Below are 24,972 nucleotides of genomic sequence, written 5' to 3'. Positions count from 1 at the left end.
ATCTTATCCATGTGAACACTCCAACTCATATATGTGTGAACTTTGGGAAAAACAAATTTGATATTTCAATTTGGCTGAATGTTGTCTTTCCAAGGACCAACTACATAAGTATGTTTTTTCTTCTAGTAGATTCCATTCATTCTAATTGATGACAATTGCTTCTCTCCGCACTGCTCTATGCAGAAAGAACTGAGAAGGCTATTCTAATAGACGTTCTATTGATGCACTTTGCCAAGAAAAAGAAAACTAAATTAAACATGGCATTTAAATGGGGTAACGTGTCATCAACTAGCCATCTTTCAATAAAAATATGTTTATTGCATGTGGCATTCTTTCAAGGCAGAGCTACATGTATTGAAGGAAGTTTAATTAAATTTTCTTTTTTTCGAAAGTTTATTACATTTTACAAGTTTTATTTTTTAGAGAATAAGTTGATCACTTCAAGAGCGGCACTGATCTAGAAGAAAAATTGGTCGAAAAAGAATCAATTTATCGAAAGTAAAAATTGTACACAGTTGAATTATTAGTCGAAAAGGTTGTTAGCAAATTTGGTATACAACCAATTGGCAAATTTTCAGGAATAACAATTCGAACATCCCCAAAACCAATAACCATCTGATAGATATAATGAAGTAATTAGTACTCCAAAAACAAGTATATCATGTATTTATTGATGTAATACAAATATTGATGAGTACACGTAAATTTTTATCCTGTCGAATATGTGTGGAAGGCATTTAAACATCTTTAGTAAGTTTCACATGCTAAAAATAGAGGAAATGTAAAACATACTTTAACACCATTGATAATATGGTCGGAACAACTCTAAGCTCCTCCATTGATTTACCTTGCAATAAACCATAATTAAACTCATTTCCCTATTTTTCCAACCAGGAAAAGTACCTTCTTTGAATCTTCTGAGCAATCTAACCAAAAAAACAACGAAAATAAATAAGTTCAAAAAAAAAAAGCATTAGATTGTAATCAGTTAATTCCTTTTAAATATAACCTTAACTCTCTTTTTTTTTCTTTTTTTTTTCTAATACGGTAGTGTTCTAATTAACTCAACTACTTTACCTCTTCTTACCATTAGTTTTATCAAGTAATTGTCCACCAATGATTAGACAAATATCATCAGCTATTTCTCCTTTTCCCTATTAAACTCTTAAAAAAAACATCATTGCACCGTTGCTTCCATATGCCAACCCCCAATTAATGATTGGACTGACCTGCATATACATAAAATTTCACATCCATTGGCACAAGGATTTTGTCGGACCTATGCATTTGAAATTCTCTCAATACTTTGTTGAATACATCTGCTTTGTTACATTAATTAGATAGAAACCCAATGATAGCGCATCCATAAACCAAGTGAAACTTTTCAAAATGCAGTTCCATGGGGAGGAGTGCTCATGCAAATAGCATTAAATGGAAGTTACAACAACTTTTATTGATTAAAATGACATGAATGTCAGAACTCCTATACTACACAGCAGGACTGTTTTCTACAAGCACTAGAGCTCTTGTTACCAGACTCGTATCCTCGGACCACCTGTTTTACAGTGTTAAAAGGGTGAACTGAACAAGGCACCAAAAGAGTGTTGCGTCTTGCTTCAAATGACTACTTGAAAACACTTTGACATCCAGCACTAAAGATGACATGAACTACTACAATTGTACTATGTTGCTCGGACTCTCCGAAAATGTGGCCGGGTGCGTGTCGGATCCTCCAAAAGTAGTACATTTTTGGAGGATCCGACACAGGTGCGGCAACATTTTGGAGAGTCTACGCAACATAGCAATTGTACAACTACCCCACTGGGTAGGGAGATGATTGGCTTAAGGAATGGTACGCCCACCGTGGTGGTTCCAGCCATGCAGTGTGACCCGTGGAGTAACACCGGGAGGTACTTCAAAGGAAACGGTCACTGTCATCACTTCACCTGGTACCAGTGAGAAATAGTTGTCGGAGTAATGAACAGGAAGGATACGTGTGTCTTCACCTTTCTTGTGCTCCTTCTTTGAGGCATGAACAGAGAAATGAAGAAAGAAAGCAACTCCTTTTCCCGTTCCATTAACTTCATAAACCTTCGTCTTGCTGTGTTCCCTTGAAAAGTTCCTTCTAATCTTCTCGTATAAACTGATTTCATGTTTCTCCCCATCCAAAAGGTGAAAAGGTTCTGATGAATCCGATTCATCGCAGCTGCCATTTCTTCTGATGAAATTATTTTTATACAGTGCAGTGTTAGAATTTGGCTTCTTTGATGTGTTCTGGATATGCATGCGCATTTCATAGGTCGATCCTTTTATAAAGGTTAGCGAAGTTATCTTGAGGGGTGGTCTTTTCTCCCTGAATGGTTCCAACAGCTTGTAATCACCACCGGAAAGGTGCAACCAGTAAAAGTTCCTAGAGTATATGCGATAATCGGACACATCATAGAGTTTGAGAAGAAGAAAGTAAACTGGTTTTGGATTCTTTGACTTTGGATACTTCATCTCAAACGTAGATATAGTTTTTTTGGGTGACACAGTAAGTTTTTCAGAGGTTTTATAGTAAGGACATTCGCCTTCCAAATCCCAAACTGAGGCTTCTATAGCAACGTTAGAAAGTTCCTCCGACGTAGTGTTCACAACCTGTGGACAGTTAGGAAAATAATCATGAAAACAGTAAAATTTCTCCAGATCTCATGCTAGTTCCAGCATTATCTATTTTTTGGTGCAAAAGTTGCACCTTTTAAGCATGGTAATACATAATGGATATGGAAGAAATAATAACTACTACATTTATTTCCCGGTCCTGAAGAAACAAGCAGAAGGAATAGTTCCAAAGAAAAAGTCTGAACAATGCCACATAGTTCGGGTTCTGAATTCCTTTTTTTTTTTTTTTGATAAGGTAAAGTTCAGGTCTAGCCTCCAATATTTATTACTAAAGTTCAAGTTTTATTATTAAAGCTCAAGTATGTCCACTTTCTATTTTTTAAGCCAAATTATCAGATTTATCCCCTAACAGTGCTAGGCAAATGATTACCTCTATAGAATATGTTGCCAGATTAAGCTGAACATGAATTGGTTCTGCCGCAGAGCGGCAGCCGTAGAATCCTGCTGTTTGGTCGTGGAGATGATCATAAAACTGGCCTCTTAGACCAGTCCATGGGTTTTGAGTTTTCCATATCAAAACACCTGTATATTTGCTCCACATTTGGGAAGTCCAGCCTTCTAAAAGAGCTCTGTATTGAACATAGTTAACAAGCTGTGCCTGATAAGATTTATAGAATAAGTCAAATGCAGAAAGAATAAAAGAGAATCAATGAGAGCGATTGCACATCAATGGAACATTTCACTCACCTTGAGACAAAAATCATCCAGATCTTCCGGTGTCCCATAAGATAATATCTGGTCATGAACCTTTCCTGGTTTGGAATATGGAATGTATTTATGGTAATTCCATATGGGATTGGGCACTTCTTCAATGTAGCCATTTGATAATTTTTTGAACAAAGGAATCTGCCACCCTTCGGGAGGCATAGTTGCTCTAATAGTAGCTGCTACCGGCATCCCCACGTTACCAACCTCCGGGTTAAAGCCATATTTGTAGTAGTCATGCTTGAAGAAGTCCTCAGGGTTCTGAATTTCATACGGACCGTCAGTGAAGTCCCCTTTCCCATCTGCGAACCCATCCCACATAGACCCTTGAATGTAAACTCTAGTACCATCTAGATATTGACTTGGGTCCTTCAAAACGGGAGTAATTGCTGAGGTGTCACTGTCGTTTGACTTCATAAAATATGGATGGAGTTGTAGATCATTCTTCAAAGCAGCGTTGATGTCAGGTGGTGGAACTTGTTCATTTCCCCCAACCCACAAGGCAAGACTAGGATGGTTCCTCAAAAGCTTAATGGTATCCCTTGCACAAAGCAAGAACAGTTCATGGTCAAGTGGGCCATTTGGGTTTGACACAGGGTCACCTCGTCCATCACAGTCTCCAGTAATCCAGAACTCTTGCCAAACCTGCAAAATAATGAGATTTTCACATTATCATCCTCTTTTGTTCCTGTTAGTTTACAGCATGTATATAGTGTAGTATTGTCCCACATTGGTAGAGGAGTAGTATGTCCTTGTATAGTATAGCTATAAATAAGGACCTCTTGTATTGTATTGTACATCTAATATCAATAACATATTTTCTCACGTGCCTTCTAACAGTTCCTATTCTATAGGGGGATACTTTATATCCGAGTAACTCCAGTTATAATGTTTTAAAGGGTATTTGAAGCAGATACCAATTTTGTGTATTCTATCCACTTTGCAAGGAATTCCACACAGTGAATAAACGTAGCAAGTTTATATATTAAAAGAAAGCGATCAGTTCAAGACTTCTAAGGAAACCAGATTGTGTATATACTCTGTACATAAAGACCAATCAATGCTTCTGCTCTAAAGAGCCAAGTGAATAAATCAATGCTTCATCTGCCTAGCAGGATATATGGACAACCACTACTGATATTGCAAAAATCACCGTCTCTAAAGAAAAACCACATTAATTGCCAACAAAACCGCCCAGAGATTTTTTTCTCCGAACCCTTTAGAAGCGAACAGCAAGTGGGCTTCTGTTTTACTTTCAATCCACATGCTCAAGAAATTCAAAGGACAGCCGCACAGGCATACAAAGCAGGGTAAGGAGGAATGCTCTACAACTTAAAAGTTTAGACAACGAGAAATTCGAAAGGGGGTTTAATGAGTGATCAGATTCTATTCAGGAGAACAATGAAAATATGGGAGAGTTCTACGGCAATAATTGTAACATTTTGGTCCACCTATGACATTTCAGTTAATATGCCCGATTGGATGATATTTGTGAAAAATCCAATATCTTGTCTAGATTTTCTACCTTTTATATACCACCAGTATACACTTTACAGTGATTACCTTTGCATCAATAACGTAATCCTTAAAACAATGGCATCTGGTTCTGCAATCAAGAAGTCACCTTTTCAAATACACAAATTAGAACACGCCCATGCAAATCATAGCACACCAACACGTAAATAACATAGCCAGAACCTCAAACACAGAGAGCGTCGGGTAAGAGGTGATTGTTCTTACCAGTAGACCATATAAGTCACAATAATGATAAAACTCAGGTCTCTCAGCCAGTCCCCCACCCCAACAACGCATCATGTTGAAGTTCATATCAGCATGGAATCTGATATCTGTCTTGTATCTTTCCTTTGAAAGCCGCAATAATCCATCTGACAGGATCCAATTACCCCCACGGATGAATATTGGCTGTCCATTTACCTTAAACAACCTGATAAGAAAACAAAGTCAAATTTACATCATTATATCAACTCATGAGACAACCTACTATTACTCTGGAGAAGACAAAGGGAGAGGAGATTTCAAAGTTAGATTTCACCTTCCACCTGTAGCACTATCTATATGACTCTCAATTTTGCGAAATCCAAAATGGTGACTCCATGTATCCGACTCTCCATAACCTTGAACATCAACAGTAATCTCAACATTGTAAAGATGTTGCTTTCCCATTCCGTTAGGCCACCATAAATTGGGTTTGTAGAAATAAAGCTGCAACGGAAAGGTTTAACCCACTTAGACAACAATCAACAGGAGATAGGCTGCCGAGCAGTGCAACATAGAAGATAGATTTTCAAAGCAAAGACTTGACAGATTTTACAAAAGCTTCAATAACAGAGATGGAATAGACACATCCAGAAAAGGGAAACATAAAAAAACAACAAAAGTAAGGAACTTCATATATAATGGAGTACTCGATTTAGAGCATCCAGAGGACAAAGTGCCAATTCAGCACATGAACAGGATCAAACATCCCAACAGAATATTTTTTCATGAAGCAATTGTCCTATTTCATTACACCATTGTTCAGCAAATTGAAAGAGTGAATAAAAAGTCAATGTTCTCAGAACGGAAACACGAGGAAAACTTGCAAAGTTGGACAATTTAGGTGAAACCAACGTCCTCATTGAACATTAGACATTTTCAACTGGTAAACTAAGATAAAGTGTAACAAATTCTCGAAGTACCACCTCAAGTGCTCAAGCACCTTCTCTCAGTATTGTACAGATCTCTGTTTTATTCAAATGGCAGAATTATAAGAGGTACATTGAAACTCAGCAACAGAAACCTTCACACCCGCCACCACACTTGGGTTATTATTAAATCACGAAGGAAAACCTCCAGTAGCCTAAAGTCTAATGGTGTGTGACCTTTACTTGGAATTTTATGAATATGCCAACATAAACTGGAAATTTCTTTTAAAGTAGTACTCTAAGCCTCTAACAAAGGAGTGTACTATACCATCTGCTACTCAAGGTTTTCTCAACTATAGACCCAATTAGGCCATTTAAAGCTTGAGAGACTACAGTATGTTTTTTAGCCTGTGGGAAGCCACATATGTGACATTAGAATTAAGATCTCCCACAAGTTCTTTTGACTAATTTATGAAAAGGAAGTGTCACACCCCTTTTTCACCTTAACCCCTTTAAATAAAACAAAAGTATTTAAAGCTCAAAAGGGGTAACAAAAGATAAAAGTGTTTGGATAGCAGAATAAAATGCCTTCGTCGTACCAAATCTTGAGATTCCGAGTACAAATCATGCAATTGAGAATAAGCAGAAGAACCTTACACACTATCTCTTGACGGCATCAACACAAACACAGAGTGCCAGCGGGCAGTACCTTTGTCCCAACGAATGACCCTTGCCAGTCCAGAGCAGACTTGACTCAACTTTATCTTGATGTGGAAGGATGTATTTCAATACTGACTGGTCTACCTCAAATTTCTCGAGAAACATCTCCTTGTTGTATGCTCTTATAAACCTCTTGACTTCCCAGACTAATTGACTCAACTTCACTCAAATCAAGCTTCAGGCTATCTTTGAATGCGTGAATCTTTACCTGTTTCCCCAAATGCATCTTCTTTATCATGTTCAAAATTATGTTTCGTTATTCCATGATTAGACTTAGCTTTCAAGATCTAGCTAAAAACTCAAATGCATCTTCTTTATCATGTTCAAAATTATATTTCGTTATTCCATGATTAGACTAGCTTTCAAGATCTAGCTAAAAACTCTGCATGCATGTCATGTCACTAGAACTGGCGTGAAGAGAACTATACAAGAAAAAACTAAACAAACAGACTAAAAATAACAAAAGACGAAAATCACATTTGACCAAAGGATAGACGGATTGGAACATCAAAATAAGCAGAATAAAATCTAGGTTAAAACCCTGAAACAACACGGATGGCAGGCCTAAAGACACAAAACAAAACAAGACTCATCAAGACAGGACAAATAGAGGGATAGAAGGGTTTGATTCACAAAACAAACAAGATAAAATCTGTATTACAATACTAAAATAACCTAGATAGTAGAAAAGACGACAAAATAAGCTACCGAGACTCCTTCTAACGAGAAAAGGAGGTGATTTCTAATTATCAAGCTCCAGATCTTAGCCACTGAGTTGCACATAAAAATCACTGAGACCTTCATCAATTTCAAACAAATTGTCTTCCACAAATGGCTTATTGACTCCTTTGATCAACCCCTACTCAACACTAACTGTTGGATTCAAGACTGATAGCCTAAGGGATTTTGCAGTAAAAGACTCACCAAAGAACTTGGAAGAACCCCGATATTCTTTATCATCGCAAATCATCCCAACAATTTGAGTGTTGTCGTGTAGTGGTAGAGGATTCTGTGTGACACTTGGAGTATTACTGCCTTGGACCACAACTATCCCCTCTTGAATCATCCTTTCTATTTCTCTTTTCAAAGAACGACAATCTTCAGTGCTATGCCCTTGGACAGAGTGGTACACGCACCATACAGTAGGATCAAAACCTTTACATATGGATCAGGAGTATAGTCGAGGAGCGGCTCAATCAGGCCGAAATGTTTTAACTTTTCAAACAAGCTTGTGTAGGACTCCCTGATTGGCGTGAAATTATCTTTCTGCCTTTGTTCCCCTCCATGCCCCTGTTTTTTAGGGTTATAGGGTGCTCGAAGGCGAACGAAAATTTTACGACGTTGGCGCTCGCCAGAGGGAGTAACTCAGTGATTGGACAGATGGCTAGACATTGTACGGAGGACAATACTGGGGTGGATTATATAGAGCTTGGGTGTAGGCTTGGGGTTGGGGTCGAGGCTGAGTGTACTGGTGAGGCGGACCCCTTGGGCCATGCCATGGTCCAGAGACAACCATAGCAACATCATCCTTTTTCTTCTTGCCTAACAAACTTCCCGTGTCGTTCTGGATTGCCTGCGTGGTTGCTTTTTTAGCGGAGTAGCTCATGATCTTGCTTGACTTGAGTCCCTCCTCTACCATTTCTCTCATCTTTACCACATCGTTAAAAGGCTTTCCCATGGCTGAGTTCAAGTGGCCAAAGTACTCTTGGGCTTGTAGAAAATACTTAACCATCTCGTCTTCTTTCATTATGGGATTGACCCGGGCAGCTTATTCTCTCCATCTGAGCCCGGACTCCCTAAAGCTTTCATTAGGCTTCTTTTCTATCTTGGTCAGGGACAGGCGATCTGGGACAAAGTCTATATTGTACTGAAAGTGCCGGGCAAAAGCCTGAGCCATATCATCCCATGTGTACCACTTGTTAGCATCTTGCCGGGTGTACCATTCCAGGGCGGCCCCACTCAAACTCTGACTGAAATAGACCATCAACAACTCGTCTTTTCCGCCAGCACCTCTCATCTTACTACAATAACCTCTCAAATGGGCCACGGGATCTCCATGTCCGTCATACAAATCAAACTTCGACATCTTAAATCCAGCATGCAGTTGGACGTCAGCGAACAAACATAAGTCCTTGTAAGACACACTTACTTGGCTCCTTATTCCTTGTATGTTCCTTAAAGACTGCTCTAGAATTTTCACCTTCATGGATATCTCATCTTGCTCCACATTCTTAGCGGGTTTTTTCGTTTCAATGGGAGGGTCAAATTGAGGGGTATAGCAATAGGGATCCGAGACCTTGAAAGTTGGTTCTGAAGCATAGTATTGGGCATCAGGAACTTTGAACGCGGGTTCACTAGAAGATCGAGGGATGGTGGCTTGTGCAGGAGCTACGAAAACAGGAGTGGTTTAATGGAGCAGGAAATGATGTAGTTTTGACAGGTGGAGCGTGAAAAGGCTGGGATGAGGTGCCAGGGTAGTTGTGGTAAGGGGTAAAGCCTGGTGCATGTTGTGGGGAAAGGTCAGCAGTAATGGGAATCTAGGCTTGTGATAGAGGTAGGATGGTGGCAGGATTTTCTATGTAGTTAGATGGGAATGAGGGTGGAGGGTGCCCACTGATCCAAGCTTGGTACATCTCTGTCATTTGTTATTTCAACCTTTGGACCTCTTCTTTCAACTCAGATTCCGATTCCACAATCTCCCATGATGGATCAACAACACCCGTGTCCAATTCCATACTAGCCATGGCCGCCTTGCTCTTTGACCTAGTGTTGTATGGATGACTCGCCGGAATGCCACAAACTAACCACCTTCCTCAATGACAATAATATAGATAACAAAGAGGAGCAAAACAAAGCCAACATGTTAGCGTTAGGGCATTTATCAAATAATAATATCATATTACGTGCAATGCACCTAGCAACAATTAATGGTTCTAGAATGACTTTGAGGGACACAAGGTCATATAGCATCATCACAATTTGCTCGTTCCCACCTTCCTCTTTTCTTTCCTCTTTAACACTCCTTGGTTTACTCATTTTCTTTCCACTCTTTGTCTTTCTGATTATCACTCTATTCTTGTCCCTCATTTCCCACGTTCCACAACTTCATTTTAATTTTAAAAATGATTCGATCGAACCCGATGTAGGTTGCCTACGTATCATGTCAAACATGAATCAGACCAAGCGTAGTTTTGGAAAAGTGATGGACTAAATAAACTAAGAAAATAAAAATCTTTTTGGATTTTTCATTTATAATTTTTTTTGGTTTTCAGATACAAAATAGGAAGTACGATAACAAAAGACTCGACAAACTCAACTAGACTGTGACAAGAGTCTAACACCACCCAAATGACTCAATACTACCGTACAAGACTAGAAAGTAAAAGACAACATAAAACAGGCTCTAAACATGTAAATAAAAGCCTCCTCAAGCATCTCCTGAATGCGATGGTCCTGGCTGGGACGGGTCTGATGAGATCCAGAGGGCCCCGTCAATCCTGTCGAATCCAAACTCTGTATTATACCCTGCAAGGACGCCTCGAAGCTAGGAATGAGAACCAAGTAATGTGCGCCTGCATCGGGAAGACTGACTCAAGTGAGGTACTCACGATGCTGCCCCATATTCTCTGCCAACCCTGCCAACTGTGATCTCAAAGACTGAAACGCAGCATGAACCCCGATCCTCTCTACTGCGTGGGCATCCTCTGCCTGGTTAAATCGGTTCATCAGTTGTCTAAGCAATATTCGGGAGGTGGCCTACTCATCAAATACTCCTCTAACACGTCGGGGCAATGGTCTACTAAAGTATCTCTACCCATTTTCGTTGCATGGCTTCAACAGGTCTGAATGTCGTCCTCCCTATGTGCTATAGTGTCAATCTCCCTAATGAAGTTACGAGAATCAGGGATGTAAGGAACCACCTGTCGTCTTCCTAGCTGACGAATCACTCTAGCAGGGGTATATGGCCTAGTACACCAAAGTCCAATCAATACCAAGAAATCTTGCACGCGGGACCCTACTAAGATCACGTCCAAATCAAGCCAAAGGTATGACCACAATATCTGCTCCTCGGTCAAAGATCCCAAGTACTCAATCCAAGCCTGAACTCCTAGTGGTAAGGCAAACTTATCGAACTTCATCATATGCTCGATGCACTTTACTCGATCTCTCAAGCAACGATCAATCACATCTTTCGCAAACAAAGTGGCAGGATGTAGATGCTCTATCAACCATAGCTGCAGCAACAAGTTGCTAACCTCAAAGAACCTCTCACCTTCTCGAATCCCGGTCAAAGCACGGTAAATTTCAGCCAAAATTGTCGGAACCTGGGTGACTTTACTACCGTGTTCATCATGGAAAAGTGCAAAGGCTACCCTCCAAAGGGAGTACTAAAAGACCCAACAAAGCAATAGCGAAGACCATAGGACGCCTCTTCTTCCAAGAGTCATATGATATGAAAAACTCATCTATGAAATTCTCATACCCAGTAGGACGAGCAAACCCCTCCAACAAAAAGTCCAAAGGCACTCAAGATTGATCCAAACATCCCATATGACTATCTAAGTCCATCCCTATGATCTTAAGGAACCTTGTGCTTGAATGATCCCTTGTGTAAATCAACTCCTTGTCTAAATATGGTAGACGAATCAACCCGGCTATCTCAGCTAAAGTAGGTGTCATCTCATGATTCCCAAACTTAAATACCATATCCTGTGGGTCCCAAAATGTCAACATTGTTTATACCAGGTCGGGATGCGGGGTAATGTCCATTAAAGAAATAAGAGTCCCTAATTTATTCATCAGGTCATGTTGCTCGAGTAATGTGAACATGTTCCACCACTTCACTAACCTCATAGGGACTTTGACCACCATCGACACTCTAGCCCTGGTAAGCGGATCCATACCTGAATGAGAAGCATAAGGCCAAATAGAGTTAGTGACTAAATAACACTTTCTATTCGACATATGCAAAACATGATTGAGGCTATTTTGCAAAACGGCCTACGTGGCCGAAAGGTGGCTAGAAGTGCAAACTCAACACAGGTGACCTCTACGACATGGAAAATACCTCAAGGGCCAATGTGGCACCCACAAGGGGGTGGCATGGGAGCGTGGGGTGGGCGGACAGGTAGAGCAGCCGTCATCGACCATGTGCCGCCCCGAATTGCCTTGTCTAGTGAACCCCAAACGTAAGGCAGTCTTTAGGTCATTCTTATTTGCATCATGTCATTAGGACTTGGCAGGGCTCGGTCCCAGGCACCGTGTCCCTTTGTAGGAGGCCTATCAAAATTATGCCAAAGTGGGCACGCGACCAAAAAAGGCCCTCAATCCCTATGTGCTATATAATGCATTCTTTAAGGGTAAAAGGGTCATTTGGAGGACCATTGCTTGTTGGGGAAGGACGAGAAAGAAAAGAGGGTGAATTACAAAAATGAAGCAAGTAGAGCCCACTCACATTTTTCTTTCATACAACAACAACAACAACCCAGTAGAATCTCACTAATGGGGTTTGGGGAGGGTAGTGTGTACGCAGACCTTACCCCTACCCCAAAGGAGTAGAGAGGCTGTTTTCCGAAAGACCCTTGGCTCAAGAAAACAAAAAGACAAAACGACAAGAGGAGACAACATTAGTATCACCACAACAATCATAGAAAAAATAGGAACACCATAAAATGCAGAAGAAAGATGCAAAGCAAAAACGATAACTAGTAAATAGGACATGCACTGAAAAGCGAAGTAGTAAAACACAACATTGTCACTAGCTACCCTAGACAAAAACCCTACGTGGCCAGTCCCACAATGGTACGAAGTAAGTCAAGACTCAACTACATCCTAACCTACAACTCTAATACTCGACCTCCACATCTTCCTATCAAGTGTCATATCCTCGGAAATCTGGAGCCTCGCCATATCCTGTCTGATCACCTCTTCCCAATACTTCTTAGGCCGCCCTCTACCTCTTCTCGTGCCCTCCACAACCAGCCGCTCACACCTCTGTACCGGAGCATCTGGGCTTCTCCTCTGAACATGTCTGAACCATCTAAGCCTCGCTTCCCGCATCTTGTCATCAATGGGAGCCACGTGCACCTTCTCCCGAATAACATCATTCCTAATCTTATCTATCCTAGTGTGCCCGCACATCCACATTTTTCTTTCATAGTTTTCCAAAATAAATGATAAATCCAAAAAAAAAATACACTTTTATACCATTTTTTACAAAAAATTCAAAAACAACTCATTCTCAAGCCCAATTGACCTTTTCTGCAAGCCTTTTCAATTTTGGCCAATCCTCACGAACTACGCGAATCTGATTCTCGTCTTTCGGGATGGGATACGTAGGCAACCCACTTAGGGTCTGATCTTTCCTCATCTTCCTAGTGAGTCTCAAGGTCTTGGTTTCGGGGGTTGTAGCCAAGTCTTGCATGTGTAGTCACTTTCGGCCACATCGGCCATTTTTGCAAATATGATCATTTTCGCAAAAGTGACTTGTTGACCCATATCCTAGTGTCCTAAGTCATAACAAGATGTCCTCTTGTCTTAAAGTCCATTCCTGCTGAACTTGCATGCTTAGCCACTTTTGACCACGTAGGCCATTTCTGCAAAGTGGAATTATTTTTGCAAAATAATTTTGGAGACTGTGATTCCTAGGAGTTTGGTGCCACATAGGCCCTTGTGAGGTATTTCCATGTCTTAGAGGCCACCTTTGTTGAGTTTGCACTTCTAGCCACCTTTCGGCCACGTAGGCCATTTTGCAAAATAGCCTTAATCATGTCTTGCATGTGCCCAATGGAAAGTGTTATTGAGTCGCTAACTCTATTTGGCCTTATCCTTATCATTCAGGTATGGATCCACATACCAGGGCTAGAGTGTCAACAGTGATCAAAGTCCTTAGAAGGTTAGTGAAGTGGTTGAACATGTTCACATTACTCGAGCAATATGACCTGATGAATAAGTTAGGCACTCTTATTTCTTTGATGGACATTACCCCGCATCCCGACCTGGTAGAGGCAATGGTTACATTTTGGGACCCACGGGGTATGGTATTTATGTTTGGGGATCATGAGATACACCAACTTTAGTTGAGATAGCCGGGTTGACTCGTCTACCATATTTAGACAAGAAGTTGATTTACACAAGGGCTTATCCAAGCACAAGGTTCCTTAAGATCATAGAGATGGACTTAGATAGTCATATGGGATGTTTGGATCAATCTTGAGTGTCATTGTACATTTTGTTTAAAAGGTTTGCTCGTCCTACTGGGTATGAGACTTTCATAGATGAGTTTTCCATATCATATGATTCTTGGAAGAAAAGGCGTCCTATGGTCTTCGTTATTGCTTTGTTGGGTCTTTTAGTATTCCCTTTGGAGGGTAGACACATTAGCATGCGTCTGAGATCGGTAGCCTTTGCACTTTTCCATGATGAACACGGTAGTAAGGTCACCCCAGTTCTGACAATTTTGGCTGAAATTAACCGAGCTTTGACCAGGATTTGAGAAGGTGAGAGGTTCTTGAAGGGTAGCAACTTGTTGCTGCAGCTATGGTTGATAGAGCATCTATATCCTGCCACTTTGTTCGAGAAAGATGTGATTGATCGTTGCTTGAGAGATAGAGTGAAGTGCATCGAGCATAGGATGAAGTTCGATAAGTTTGCCTTACCACTAGGAGTTCAGGCTTGGATTGAGTACTTGGGATCTTTGACTGAGGAGCAGATATTGTGGTCATACCTTTGGCTTGATTTGGACGTGATCTTAGCAGGGTCCCGCGTGCAAGATTTCTTGGTATTGATTGGACTTTGGTGTACTAGGCCATATACCCCTGCTAGAGTGATACGTCAGCTAGGAAGACGACGGGAGGTTCCTTACATCCCTGATTCTCGTAACTTCATTAGGGAGATTGACATTATCGGTCATATGGAGGTCGACATTCAGACTTATTGGCGCCATGCAACGAAAATGGGTAGAGATACTTTAGCAAATGACCCTCATTCACCTGGGTATACCCATGAGTATTTCATATGGCTACAGTCTACTCAGCGGGGAGTTAGCAGACCATTGCCCCAACGTGTTAGAGAAGTATTTGATGAGTAGACCACCTCCCGAATATTGCTTAGACAACTGATGGACCGATTTAGCCAGGCAGAGGAGGCCCACGCAGTAGAGAGGATCGGGATTCGAGCTACATTTTAGTCTTTGAGATCACAGTTGGCAGGGTTGGCAGAGAACATGGGGCAACACCGTAAGTACCTCACCAGAGTCAGTCTTCCAGATGCAGGCGCACATTACTTGGTTCTCATTCCTAGCTTCGAGGCGTCCTTGCAAGGTATAATACAAAGTTTGGATTCGACAGGATTGACACGGCTCTCTGGATCTCATCAGACCCGTCCCAGCCAGGACCATAGCATTCAGGAACTGCATGAGGAGGCTTTTATTTATATCTTTAGAGTCTGTTTTAAGTTGTCTTTTACTTTCTAGTCTTGTCTGGTTGTATTGAGTCATTTGGGTGGTGTCAGAGTCTATCACATTCTAGAGTCTGTCACAGTCTAGTTGAGTTTGTCGAGTCTTTTGTTATCGTACTTTCTATTTTGTATCTGAAAACCAAAAAACATTATAAATGAAAAATCCAAAAAGATTTTTGTTTTCTTAGTTTATTTAGTCCATCACTTTTCCAGAACTACGCTTGGTCTGATTCATGTTTGACATGATACGTATGCAACCTATATCGGGTTCGATCGAATCATTTTTAAAATTAAAATAAAGTTGTGGAATGTGGGAAATGAGGGAAAAGAAAAGAGTGATAATCAGAAAGACAGAGCGGAAAGAAAATGAGTAACCCAAGGAGTGTTAAAGAGGAAAGAAAAGAGAAAGGTGGGAACGAGCAAATGGGGATGATGTTATATGACCTTGTGACCCTCAAAATTATTCTAGAACCATTAATTGTTGCTAGGTGCATTGCACGTAATGTGATATTATTTTTTTGATAAATGCCCTAACGCTAACATGTTGGCTTTGTTTTGCTCCTCTTTGTTATCTATATTATTGTCATTCAGGAAGGTGGTTAGTTTATTGCATTCCGGCGAGTCATCCATACAACACTAGGTCGAAGAGCAAGGCAGTCGGCTAGTATGGAATTGGACACGGGTGTTGTTGATCCATCATGGGAGATTGTGGAATCGGAATCTGAGTTGAAAGAAGAAGACTAAAGGTTGAAACAACATATGGCAGAGATGTACCAAGCTTGGATCAGTGGTCACCCTCCACCACTATCACAAGCCTAGATTCCCATTACTGCTGACCTTTCCCCTCAACATGCACCAGGCTTTACCCCTTACCACAACTACCCTGGCACCTCATCCCAGCCTTTCTCGCTCTACCTGCCAAAACTACCTCATATACCGCTCCATTAAACCACTCTTGTTTTCGTAGCTTCTCCATAAGCCACCATCCCTCGATCTTCTAGTGAACCCGCATTCAAAGTTCATGATACCCAATACTATGCTCCAAAATCAATTTCAAGGTTTCGGATCCCTATTGCTATACCCCTCACTTTGACCCTCCCATTGAAACGAAAAAGCTCGCTAAGAATGTGGAGCAAGATGAGATATCCATGAAGGTGAAAATTCTAGAGCAGTCTTTAAGGAACATACAAGGAATAGGGAGCAAAGTAAATGTGTCTTACAAGGACTTATGTTTGTTCCCTGACGTCCAACTGCCTGCTAGATTTAAGATACCGAAGTTTGATTTGTATGACGGACATGGAGATCCCATGGCCTATTTGAGAGGTTACTGCAGTAAGATGATGTTGGCGAAAAAGACGAGTTGTTGATGGCCTATTTCAGTCAGAGTTTGAGTGGAGCCGCCCTTGAATGGTACACCCGGCAAGATGCTAGCAAGTGGTACATATGGGATGATATGGCTCAGGCCTTTGCCCAGCACTTTCAGTACAATATAGACATTGTCCCAGATCGCATGTCCCTGACCAAGATAAAAAAGAAGCCTAATGAAAGCTTTAGGGAGTCCAGGCTCAGATGGAGAGAACAAGCTGCCCGAGTCAATCCCACGATGGAAGAAGACGAGATGGTTAAGTATTTTCTACAAGCCCAAGAGCCTACTTACTTTGGCCACTTGATCTCAGCCATGGGAAAGCCTTTTAACGATGTGGTAAAGATGGGAGAAATGGTAGAGGAAGGACTCAAGTCAAGCAAGATCATGAGCTACTCCGCTAAAAAAGCAACCACGCAGGTAATCCAAAACGGCACGGGAGGTTTGTTAGGCTAGAAGAAAAAGGATGATGTTGCTATGGTTGTCTTTGGACCATGGCATGGCCCAAGGGGTCCGCCTCACCAGTACACTCAGCCTCGACCCCAACCCCAAGCCTACACCCAAGCTCCATATAATCCAACCCCAGTATTGTCCTCCGTACAATGCCCATCCATTTGTCTGATCACTGAGTCACTCACTCTGGCGAGCGCCAACATCGCAGAATTCTCATTCGCCTTCACAACATTTTCGAGCACCCTATAACCCTAAAAAGAACAGGGGCATGGAGGGGAACAAAGGCATAACGAGAATTACACACCAATCAGGGAGTCCTACACAAACTTGTTTGAAAAGTTAAAACATTCTGGCTTGATTGAGCCGCTCCTCGGCTATACTCCTAATCAATATGTAAAAGGATGTGATCTTATTGTACGGTGCATGTACCACTTTGTCCAAGGGCATAGCACTGAAGATTGTCGTTCTTTGAAAAGAGAAATAGAAAGGATGGTTCAATAGGGGGTAGTTGTGGTACAAGGCAGTAATACCCCAAGTGTCATACAGAATCCTCTACCGCTACACGACAACACTCAAATTGTTAGGATGATTTGCGAAGACAAAGAATATCGGAGTTCTTTCATGTTCTTTGGTGAGTCTTTTACTGCAAAATCCCTTAGGTTGTCAGTCTTGAATCCAACAGTCAGTGATGAGGAGGGGTTGGTCAAAGGAGTCAATAAGCCATTTGCAGAGGACAATATGTTTGAAATTGATGAAGGTTTCAGTGATTTTGATATGCAACTCAGTTGCTAAGATCTCGAGCTTGGTAATTAGAAATCACCTCCTCTCCTCGTTAGAAGGAGTTTCGGTAGCTTATTTTGTCGTCTATTCTACTATCTAGGTTATTTTGGGGTTGTAATCGAGATTTTATCTTGTTTGTTCCGGTGATTCAAACCATTTTATCCCTCTATTTGGCATGTCTTGATGAGTCCTTTTTTTTGTGTCTTTAGGCCTGTCATCCGGGTTGTTTCAGGGTTTTAACCTAGGTTTTATTCTGCTTATTTTAATGTTCCATCTTTCTATCCTTTGGTCAAATGTGATTTTCGTCTTTTGTTATTTCTAGTCTGTTTGTTTAGTTTTTTCTTGTATATAGTTCTTTTCACGTCAGTTCTAGTGACATGACATACATGCGGAGTTTTTAGCCGGATCTTGAAAGCTAGTCTAATCATGGAATAACGAAACACAATTTTGAACATGATAAAGAAGATGCATTTGAGGAAACAGGTAAAGATTCACGTGTTCAAAGATAACCTGAAGCTTGATTTGAGTGAAGTTAAGTCAGTTAGTCTGGGAAGTCAAGAGGTTGATAAAAGCATACAACAAGGAGATGTTTCTCAAGAAATTTGAGGTAGACCAGTCAGTATTGAAATACATCCTTCTACATCAAGATAAAGTTGAGTCAAGTCTGCTCTGGACTGGCAAGGGTCATTCGTTGGGACAAAGGTACTGCCCGCTGGCACTCTGTGTTTGTGTTGATGCCGTCAACAGATAGTGTGAAAGGTTCTTATGCTTATTCTCAATTGCATGATTTGTACTCGGAATTCTCAAGGTTTGGTATGACGAAGGCATTTTATTCTGCTATCCTAACACTTTTATCTTCTGTTACCCCTTTTGAGTAGCTTTAAATACTTTTTATTTTATTTAAAAGGGTTAAGGTGAAAAAGGGGTGTGACAGGATGTAGAAAAAATTGTATTAGTGTTACTATTAGAATCTGCTAGAGTAGATTAAAGTGCCACATTGAATAGGGAATGGACTTGTTGTCTCCTTATATGCAATTGCGGAATCTTCCTCTCATGAGTTAGCTTTTGGGTTGAGTTAGGCAGGTTGGTTTTTTCCTTATACGGACTTGGACAATCCTCCCCTAATGAGCTAGCCTCAGGGTTGAGTTAAGCCCAAGGTACATTTCTTAACAGAAGCAAAGGAAAAAAAAAAGGTAAAAGAAAAGGAGAGAGAAAGAGAGAGAAACAAGAAACTAACCTGAGGAAATGTATAATGAATGTTGGCATCTGGAGAGATAGACAAATGTTGTGTCTCAAGATGCTCAATTAAGAAAGTATTTTCTTCAAGTTCAGTTGACACTTGAATGTTCAGCGAACACTCAGCTACCCAGGCACTTTTGTTGACCAACTCTATCGTAGAGTGTAAATATACCCTCTTGTAGCCATCAAAAAACGTTGAGGCCAAGTGGGGATCTACTATTTTCACTGGCTGCACCAGAATTGGTATTTAATCTGAATCAGGAACTATATATTAACCACAAAAAGAAAAACTCAGTACATAAAACCTCAGGGCTATGAAATCATTGGCTTTCCTTGACGAATTGTGAAAGCCGCACCACAACATCACATAACAAAATTCAAAAAGAACAAAAACTATAAAGGAAAAGAAAAGTTGACCACTAACACCCAAAATCGTAAAAACAGATAGTTTCCAACAGTTTTGTGGTTAAAAAAGATACACAAGTCTGGAAAACGAAGTTCACAATAGAATCTATAAGAATTTCATATGATTGTTCAAAGAAGCAGACTAAACATTCATGATCTAGTATAAGATTTTGATTGAAATCTTACCCCTGTAACAGTAATGGAAACCTCATCCCAGATGCCAGTGTTCCTATCCCTGTAATAATGAACATCATACAGCGGTTTAACATTTAAGGCGAGATAGTCCTGCTTTATTTTGTTTTAGAAAAACTGCACTTGGCAATATGGTGTTGTGAATTTATCCAAACGGATCCAAGAAAATGGGAGGAACAGTACGTTTGCATTTTCCAAGTAACAGTCTTTTCCGACTAATGCAAAACATTAATATATGAGTTGTCGACTTGATATTTACTGAATTAACTTATAAGATGACAAAATGATTGCTTATTATTTACAACAAAATTTCTCCTTGTTGACCTCTTTATAGGTTCATAAAACATGATTTTTTTTGTGGGCCTGGAAACTACAACTTATATGCAAGTGATTTATATGAATCTTTCATTTGATTGTTGCCGAATGAAGAGCCCATCGGCCATCACCCATAAACCTCTGACCAGAAATGTAGAAAGACAAACAAGTAAATAGTGTACTATTCAATTGCTTAATGTACTTTTCCGAGGAGCAGAAGGGATAGCCTCAAGTTACTTGAATCTGATCTCAATACAAAGATTTGGCGTTTCTTAAGATTTGAGATTATCCAGCAGGCACAATTCAGATACATCAAGTTACAGCATAATAAAATATCCACGCCACAAACTTTTAAATCGATGACATTATATATGTTAAACATCTTGGGAAGGTTTCTCTTCTTTTTGGTATAATGCTTGTAGACAGAAGGTATATCATACCTTTTGAAATTCTTGAGAGGATTGGAGATGTGGCCTACAAGCGTGCACTGGCACCTAGTCTAGCTGCAGTTCATCCAGTATTCCATGTTTCAATGCTCCGAAAGTATCACGGTGATCCGTCTCATGTGTTGGATTTCAGCTTAGTCCAGTTGGACAAGGATTTGTCTCATGTGATAAGGTGGGATAAAACGCGGGATGCTATTTCGGGAAAAATGATTTTCAAAACAAAATGTAAAGGCTCTCGCGGTGATATAAGGAAAGATTGTGATTTATTCTTGTGATTTGAGACTACAAGGCGGTACCTCGATCGTGACTCTTGTTGGCATTTCTCCGTTTTTGCAGTTGTCTTTGGTTGTTGTTTCCTTAGCATATTATTAATTGTTTCTCCGTGTTGCACTAATTGCTTTAGTTCCGTGTAGCTAACTTGATATGCTATTTATTGTTTCAATTTCATTACTGTCATTATTACACTGCCTTATATTTGTTCAATCTTTTATTTATTCCAGTAGGGCCTTGACCTGACCTCGTCACTACTCTACCGAGGTTAGGCTTGGCACTTACTGGGTACTGTTGTGGTGTACTCATGCTACGCTTCTGCACATCTTTTTGTGCAAATCCAGGTACTTCCTACCAGTCCGGGGTCACTGAGTAGAGTCCGTGCGTGGAGACTTCAAGGTACACCTGCCAGCGTCTGCAGGCCTTGGAGTCCCCCTCCACCTGGATTATTTTATTTCCTTGTCCTTATTTAGACACTATTGTATAGAGATATTTAGTATCACTTCATAGAGCTTGTGACTTATATTTCGCCGCGTTTTGGGAGTTGTACATGTTGAGTTGCAGATTTTATTTTATATAATTGTTGAAGTTTTGAGACTTTAAAATTATTATTTCAGTTATTCCGCATGTTTGTTAGGCTTACCTAGTCTTAAAGACTAGGTGTCGTCACGACATCCTACGGAGGAACATTGAGGTCGTGACACCAACTATGCCTCAAGACCAAATTATCCTCTATATGCATTCTACGCAATTCAAGTCCACTTCAAGGGATGCAGACCTCAACCTACCGCATTCCTTCTCCTTTATATGAGCTTGGGACCGGCTATGTTTTGCGAAACTCACATATGCAGAGTTGAGATTATGCATGTAAAAATACAGGCTAAATTCTCATTACCGATGTTTCAGCCAAGTGAGATACTTTTAATTATGATCATATGGTAATTCTAAATGTCAAAAGAGAAGTGTTACATAGAAGAAATCGATGCAAAAACTGGCTCAGAAACAGTAATTTGTCTTCACCTTATTGGAGTCATCCAATCCCAACCTTCGACATATTGTGCAGCAACATCTTTCCCAATCTAAGACATGCAGAAGAGAGATTTAGTGACCATGCCGCACATTATAGAGAAGCTTGTATTTGCAATATTGATCTTTTGTGAAATAGACAATGAGCGGACACAAACACATTCTTGCTGAAACAATTTTATTGCAAATAGCACAACTGTCAAAGAAACACAACCAAAAGTTGCCAATACCTTCACATAAAGTCAGGAATACAGTAAATCTAGAAATTATTTTACGAACTTTACTAATTCTCTCTCCCAGATTAGAGAAAGTACAGGCTTAAGTTTTTGCCTTCAAAAGACAATAATAAATACTTTTCAAGATGATTTCCACACTTAAGTTTAAATTTGAAGAATACCTCGTGATCGCCACCTTGACCACCCTGAGGAGGAATTCGCCCTGGGTGATCAGGAGGATAAACAAGCACAGCCAGCAGATTCTGACCATCCGGATGCAGAATGTTAGTAATATCAGTAGAATGCCTCCTAAACATTCCCTTTGGGAGCACCTCCTTGTGCCCATTCAGATAGACTTCAGCAGAATAGTTAATAGCCCGAAAATTAAGATCCACGTGTTGATTATTTGACTGAAACAAATTAAATCAATCACTCATTTGTAGCAACAAACACAGGGAATAATTGCAAAAGCAGCTAGGAAAATGAACAGATTGTAACATCCATTCAGTTGACTAAACAAATATGCTCGAGCTATTCAACGTGGAAAACTTTCCACATGAGAAGCGTAAACTCTTATGAGTAAATGAGGCACCCAAGGCAAGTGAAACAGATCAGGTATTTTTGTGAGACATACCAGCCTACAGTCAAATGTGGTGAAAAACCAGAAAGTATAGTGTTCCCTCCCCGAATCAGCAATATCAATAATTGATTCATTCTCCAGCCCATAGAAAGGATCAGGAACAAGCTTGTTCTTTACCAGAGTTCCCAAAACACTGCAATTTGAGTTACAAAATGAAGATATAACAACAGAAAACATAATCTCCACAATGCTTGATTTTAAACTTCATATTAGGCAATTTAAGAAAATATCAAATCTGAGTTTTTTAACCAACTCTCCATCTTTCACCAACTTAAAATCCCGACGCAAGCTACCAAATGGGGCTTATGAAGTTTAAACTACATATTCCAAAATCCTTCCTAGCGGCGAATACCAGGATTCATTAGTGAGCAAATAAGAATGAGAATCAAGTCATTTCATCACAAAAGATTGTATCTTTTATAAACTACAGAGACATACTAAAGTAACATAACCAAATCAATTGTTCAAACCATAAGAATCATCCTAAAATTATCATCAAAATAACAAAACAACAACACTGATGAACATGATAATAATTACAATTTTAAAAAAAAAAATCAGTTTGTTGTACACTCTTTACTAATTAAACTTCTCAATATCAGATTCCAACTTGCCTAAGTATTATTACCGTGGAGAAAATGCAGAATACCCAAAAAAAAAAAAAAAATTAACACTTTAGTCTTGAATTCAAGCTTTCCCATTTCAAATCTAACAAAAAGAACACTACCCATCACCACATTCACTACGCTCCACACATCGGCTAAAACTTAAACAAAAGGGGGCCATTTTGTATAAACTAAAAAGGAAAATAAAGGAATAAGGAAACATTACGTTCCGGGAACAACAGCTTCCATCCAAGGAGATTCAGGTTGAGTAGGAGGGTGAGTAGTAGTCAACTCTACTCCATTGACTTCTACCTCTGTTGATCGAGCAGCTAACCATCCTGTATCCAACACTATCCTCCCTATTTCCACCATTGAAGAACAAGAAACCCTAGAACAACCTTAGTCTTCTCTAGTGATAACTTAGGACAATGGATTCGGAGAAAATAATGATTGAATCAACAGTTTTAGTACGTAGTACTAGTGAGAGGTTGAATTCGGTTGTTCTTGTCGCTTTACCGGATAAAGTGACAAGATTTTAAAGGTAAGTGGGTCCCGCCATTCTTGTGGTGGGGCCACTCGGAGGTTCTCTATATACTTTTTGGGGGGGAAATGTTAAAAAGCCCTTGGGATGATGCTAAAAAGAATGCGGGAAAACATCACCTATCGTGTTTTCTTTCGAACTAATAAGTGTATTTGTCGCAATGAAAAAAATTTAAATATGAAAACAATTATTCTCCTGATTTTTATGATTATTTAAATATTGTTTCATACCCTTTGCACACCCATAAACATCTATATCTATATCTTCTATATATAATAAAAAGAGAGGCAAAAGCACAATATTAAGACAAGTGGCATAACCACAATAAGATAAGTGACATTGTTAAGACAAAATAAACTACATTTCTAACTAAAAAACAAAGTACCTTTCTAACAAAACAAAGTTGGAGTTTTAAAATTATTTTTAAATAAAAAACGAAATTGAAAAAAAAATTGCCAATTCAAATTGGGGTGTAGTTTCAAGTTGGAGTTTTAAAATTATTTTAAAATAAAAAACCAAAATAAAAAAATAAAAAACTTTCAATTCAAATTTGGGAGTAGTTTCTTCCTAATATGATAGTCTATATCTATATCAATATCTATTTATATATAAAAAGATAAGTAAAATATTTATATGATGCCATGTGGCATAACCATTGATAAGATTTTTAAATTTGAATGTGAATGAATTTTAAATTAAAATGAAGTTCCAACTTCTTAACCTCTGATATGACCCTTCAGTTACACATAAATCAACGGTAGATCTTTTTCTCTAGGATACTTCCCCTTCCACTATGCCTTATTTCAAGACTTATTTTTTGCAAATAATCTGAGAGGAAGATGAGATGTATAGTTGAAAAATAAACTCTTCAGGAAAAATTATGATAGAGTTGACGATGTTGCTTACTTTGTTAGAGAAGATCTTTATTTTCATTTAGGGTTAAGAAAAAAAAAAAGGAAATTAAGGGTTCAAACAATAGGTACATTGAAGTAGCAAAGAAATAGATAGAAAATCATCGGAGATGGTTGTGTGAAGAAATGGATAGAAAATCAGAGGAGATGGTTGTGTGAATGTGAAAGAAGAGAGTAGGAGAATTGTAGAAATTTTCTATATATTTCTCTTTACAATATAATCTACATATACAAAAGAATGGAATCTAGTCTAAACAAACTTTGCCAGGTGGCACTATTTTACTAGTCTATTCCTAACAGCTTTTGTAACAAACAAAAGGAATATTTACAAAGAATAATTGTATCTACTATGTAAGATATCTGTTTATATCTTCTGGGCTATT

General features: G+C 39.5%; 1 protein-coding gene across 3 annotated transcripts; it reads right to left on the bottom strand.

The window, feature by feature from the left end:
* Positions 1-1,427: 1,427 nt before the first annotated feature.
* On the bottom strand, positions 1,428-23,725 carry LOC104107000 (mannosylglycoprotein endo-beta-mannosidase). 3 transcript variants are annotated; one of them, XM_070180622.1, is made up of 12 exons: positions 23,364-23,725; positions 22,527-22,665; positions 22,075-22,302; positions 21,672-21,730; positions 19,615-19,663; positions 19,022-19,252; positions 5,420-5,589; positions 5,107-5,311; positions 3,349-4,011; positions 3,032-3,259; positions 1,818-2,637; positions 1,428-1,690 (listed from the first exon to the last, which is right to left on the bottom strand). In XM_070180622.1, exons 1-11 carry the CDS (start codon positions 23,507-23,509, stop codon positions 1,843-1,845), a joined length of 2,913 nt encoding a protein of 970 aa, XP_070036723.1. In that variant the 5' UTR covers positions 23,510-23,725; the 3' UTR covers positions 1,428-1,690; positions 1,818-1,842. The 3 variants fall into 3 exon arrangements, with proteins under 3 accessions (XP_070036723.1, XP_070036721.1, XP_070036729.1); XM_070180620.1 differs by having other exon boundaries at positions 1,428-2,637; XM_070180628.1 differs by lacking the exon at positions 19,022-19,252 and having other exon boundaries at positions 1,428-2,637.
* Between the last annotated feature and the right edge of the window lie 1,247 nt (positions 23,726-24,972).

This window comes from Nicotiana tomentosiformis, chromosome 1 (assembly GCF_000390325.3).
Source record: "Nicotiana tomentosiformis chromosome 1, ASM39032v3, whole genome shotgun sequence".
Taxonomy (NCBI): Eukaryota; Viridiplantae; Streptophyta; class Magnoliopsida; order Solanales; family Solanaceae; genus Nicotiana; species Nicotiana tomentosiformis.
The sequence above is the reverse complement of the archived record's forward strand: the minus strand, read 5'-3'. Positions and strand labels throughout refer to the sequence as shown.

What these genes read in the sequence shown, in the direction of transcription:
- LOC104107000 (XM_070180620.1), bottom strand. Translation starts at nt 23,509, where the DNA reads ATGGTGGAAATAGGGAGGATAGTGTTGGATACAGGATGGTTAGCTGCT. An exon ending in CCACATTTGACTGTAGGCTG is followed by an intron (nt 22,303 to 22,526) that starts GTATGTCTCACA and finishes AATTTGTTTCAG; the next exon opens with TCAAATAATCAACACGTGGA. An exon ending in TTCATTATACATTTCCTCAG is followed by an intron (nt 5,590 to 19,021) that starts GTTAGTTTCTTG and finishes TTTCCGTTGCAG; the next exon opens with CTTTATTTCTACAAACCCAA.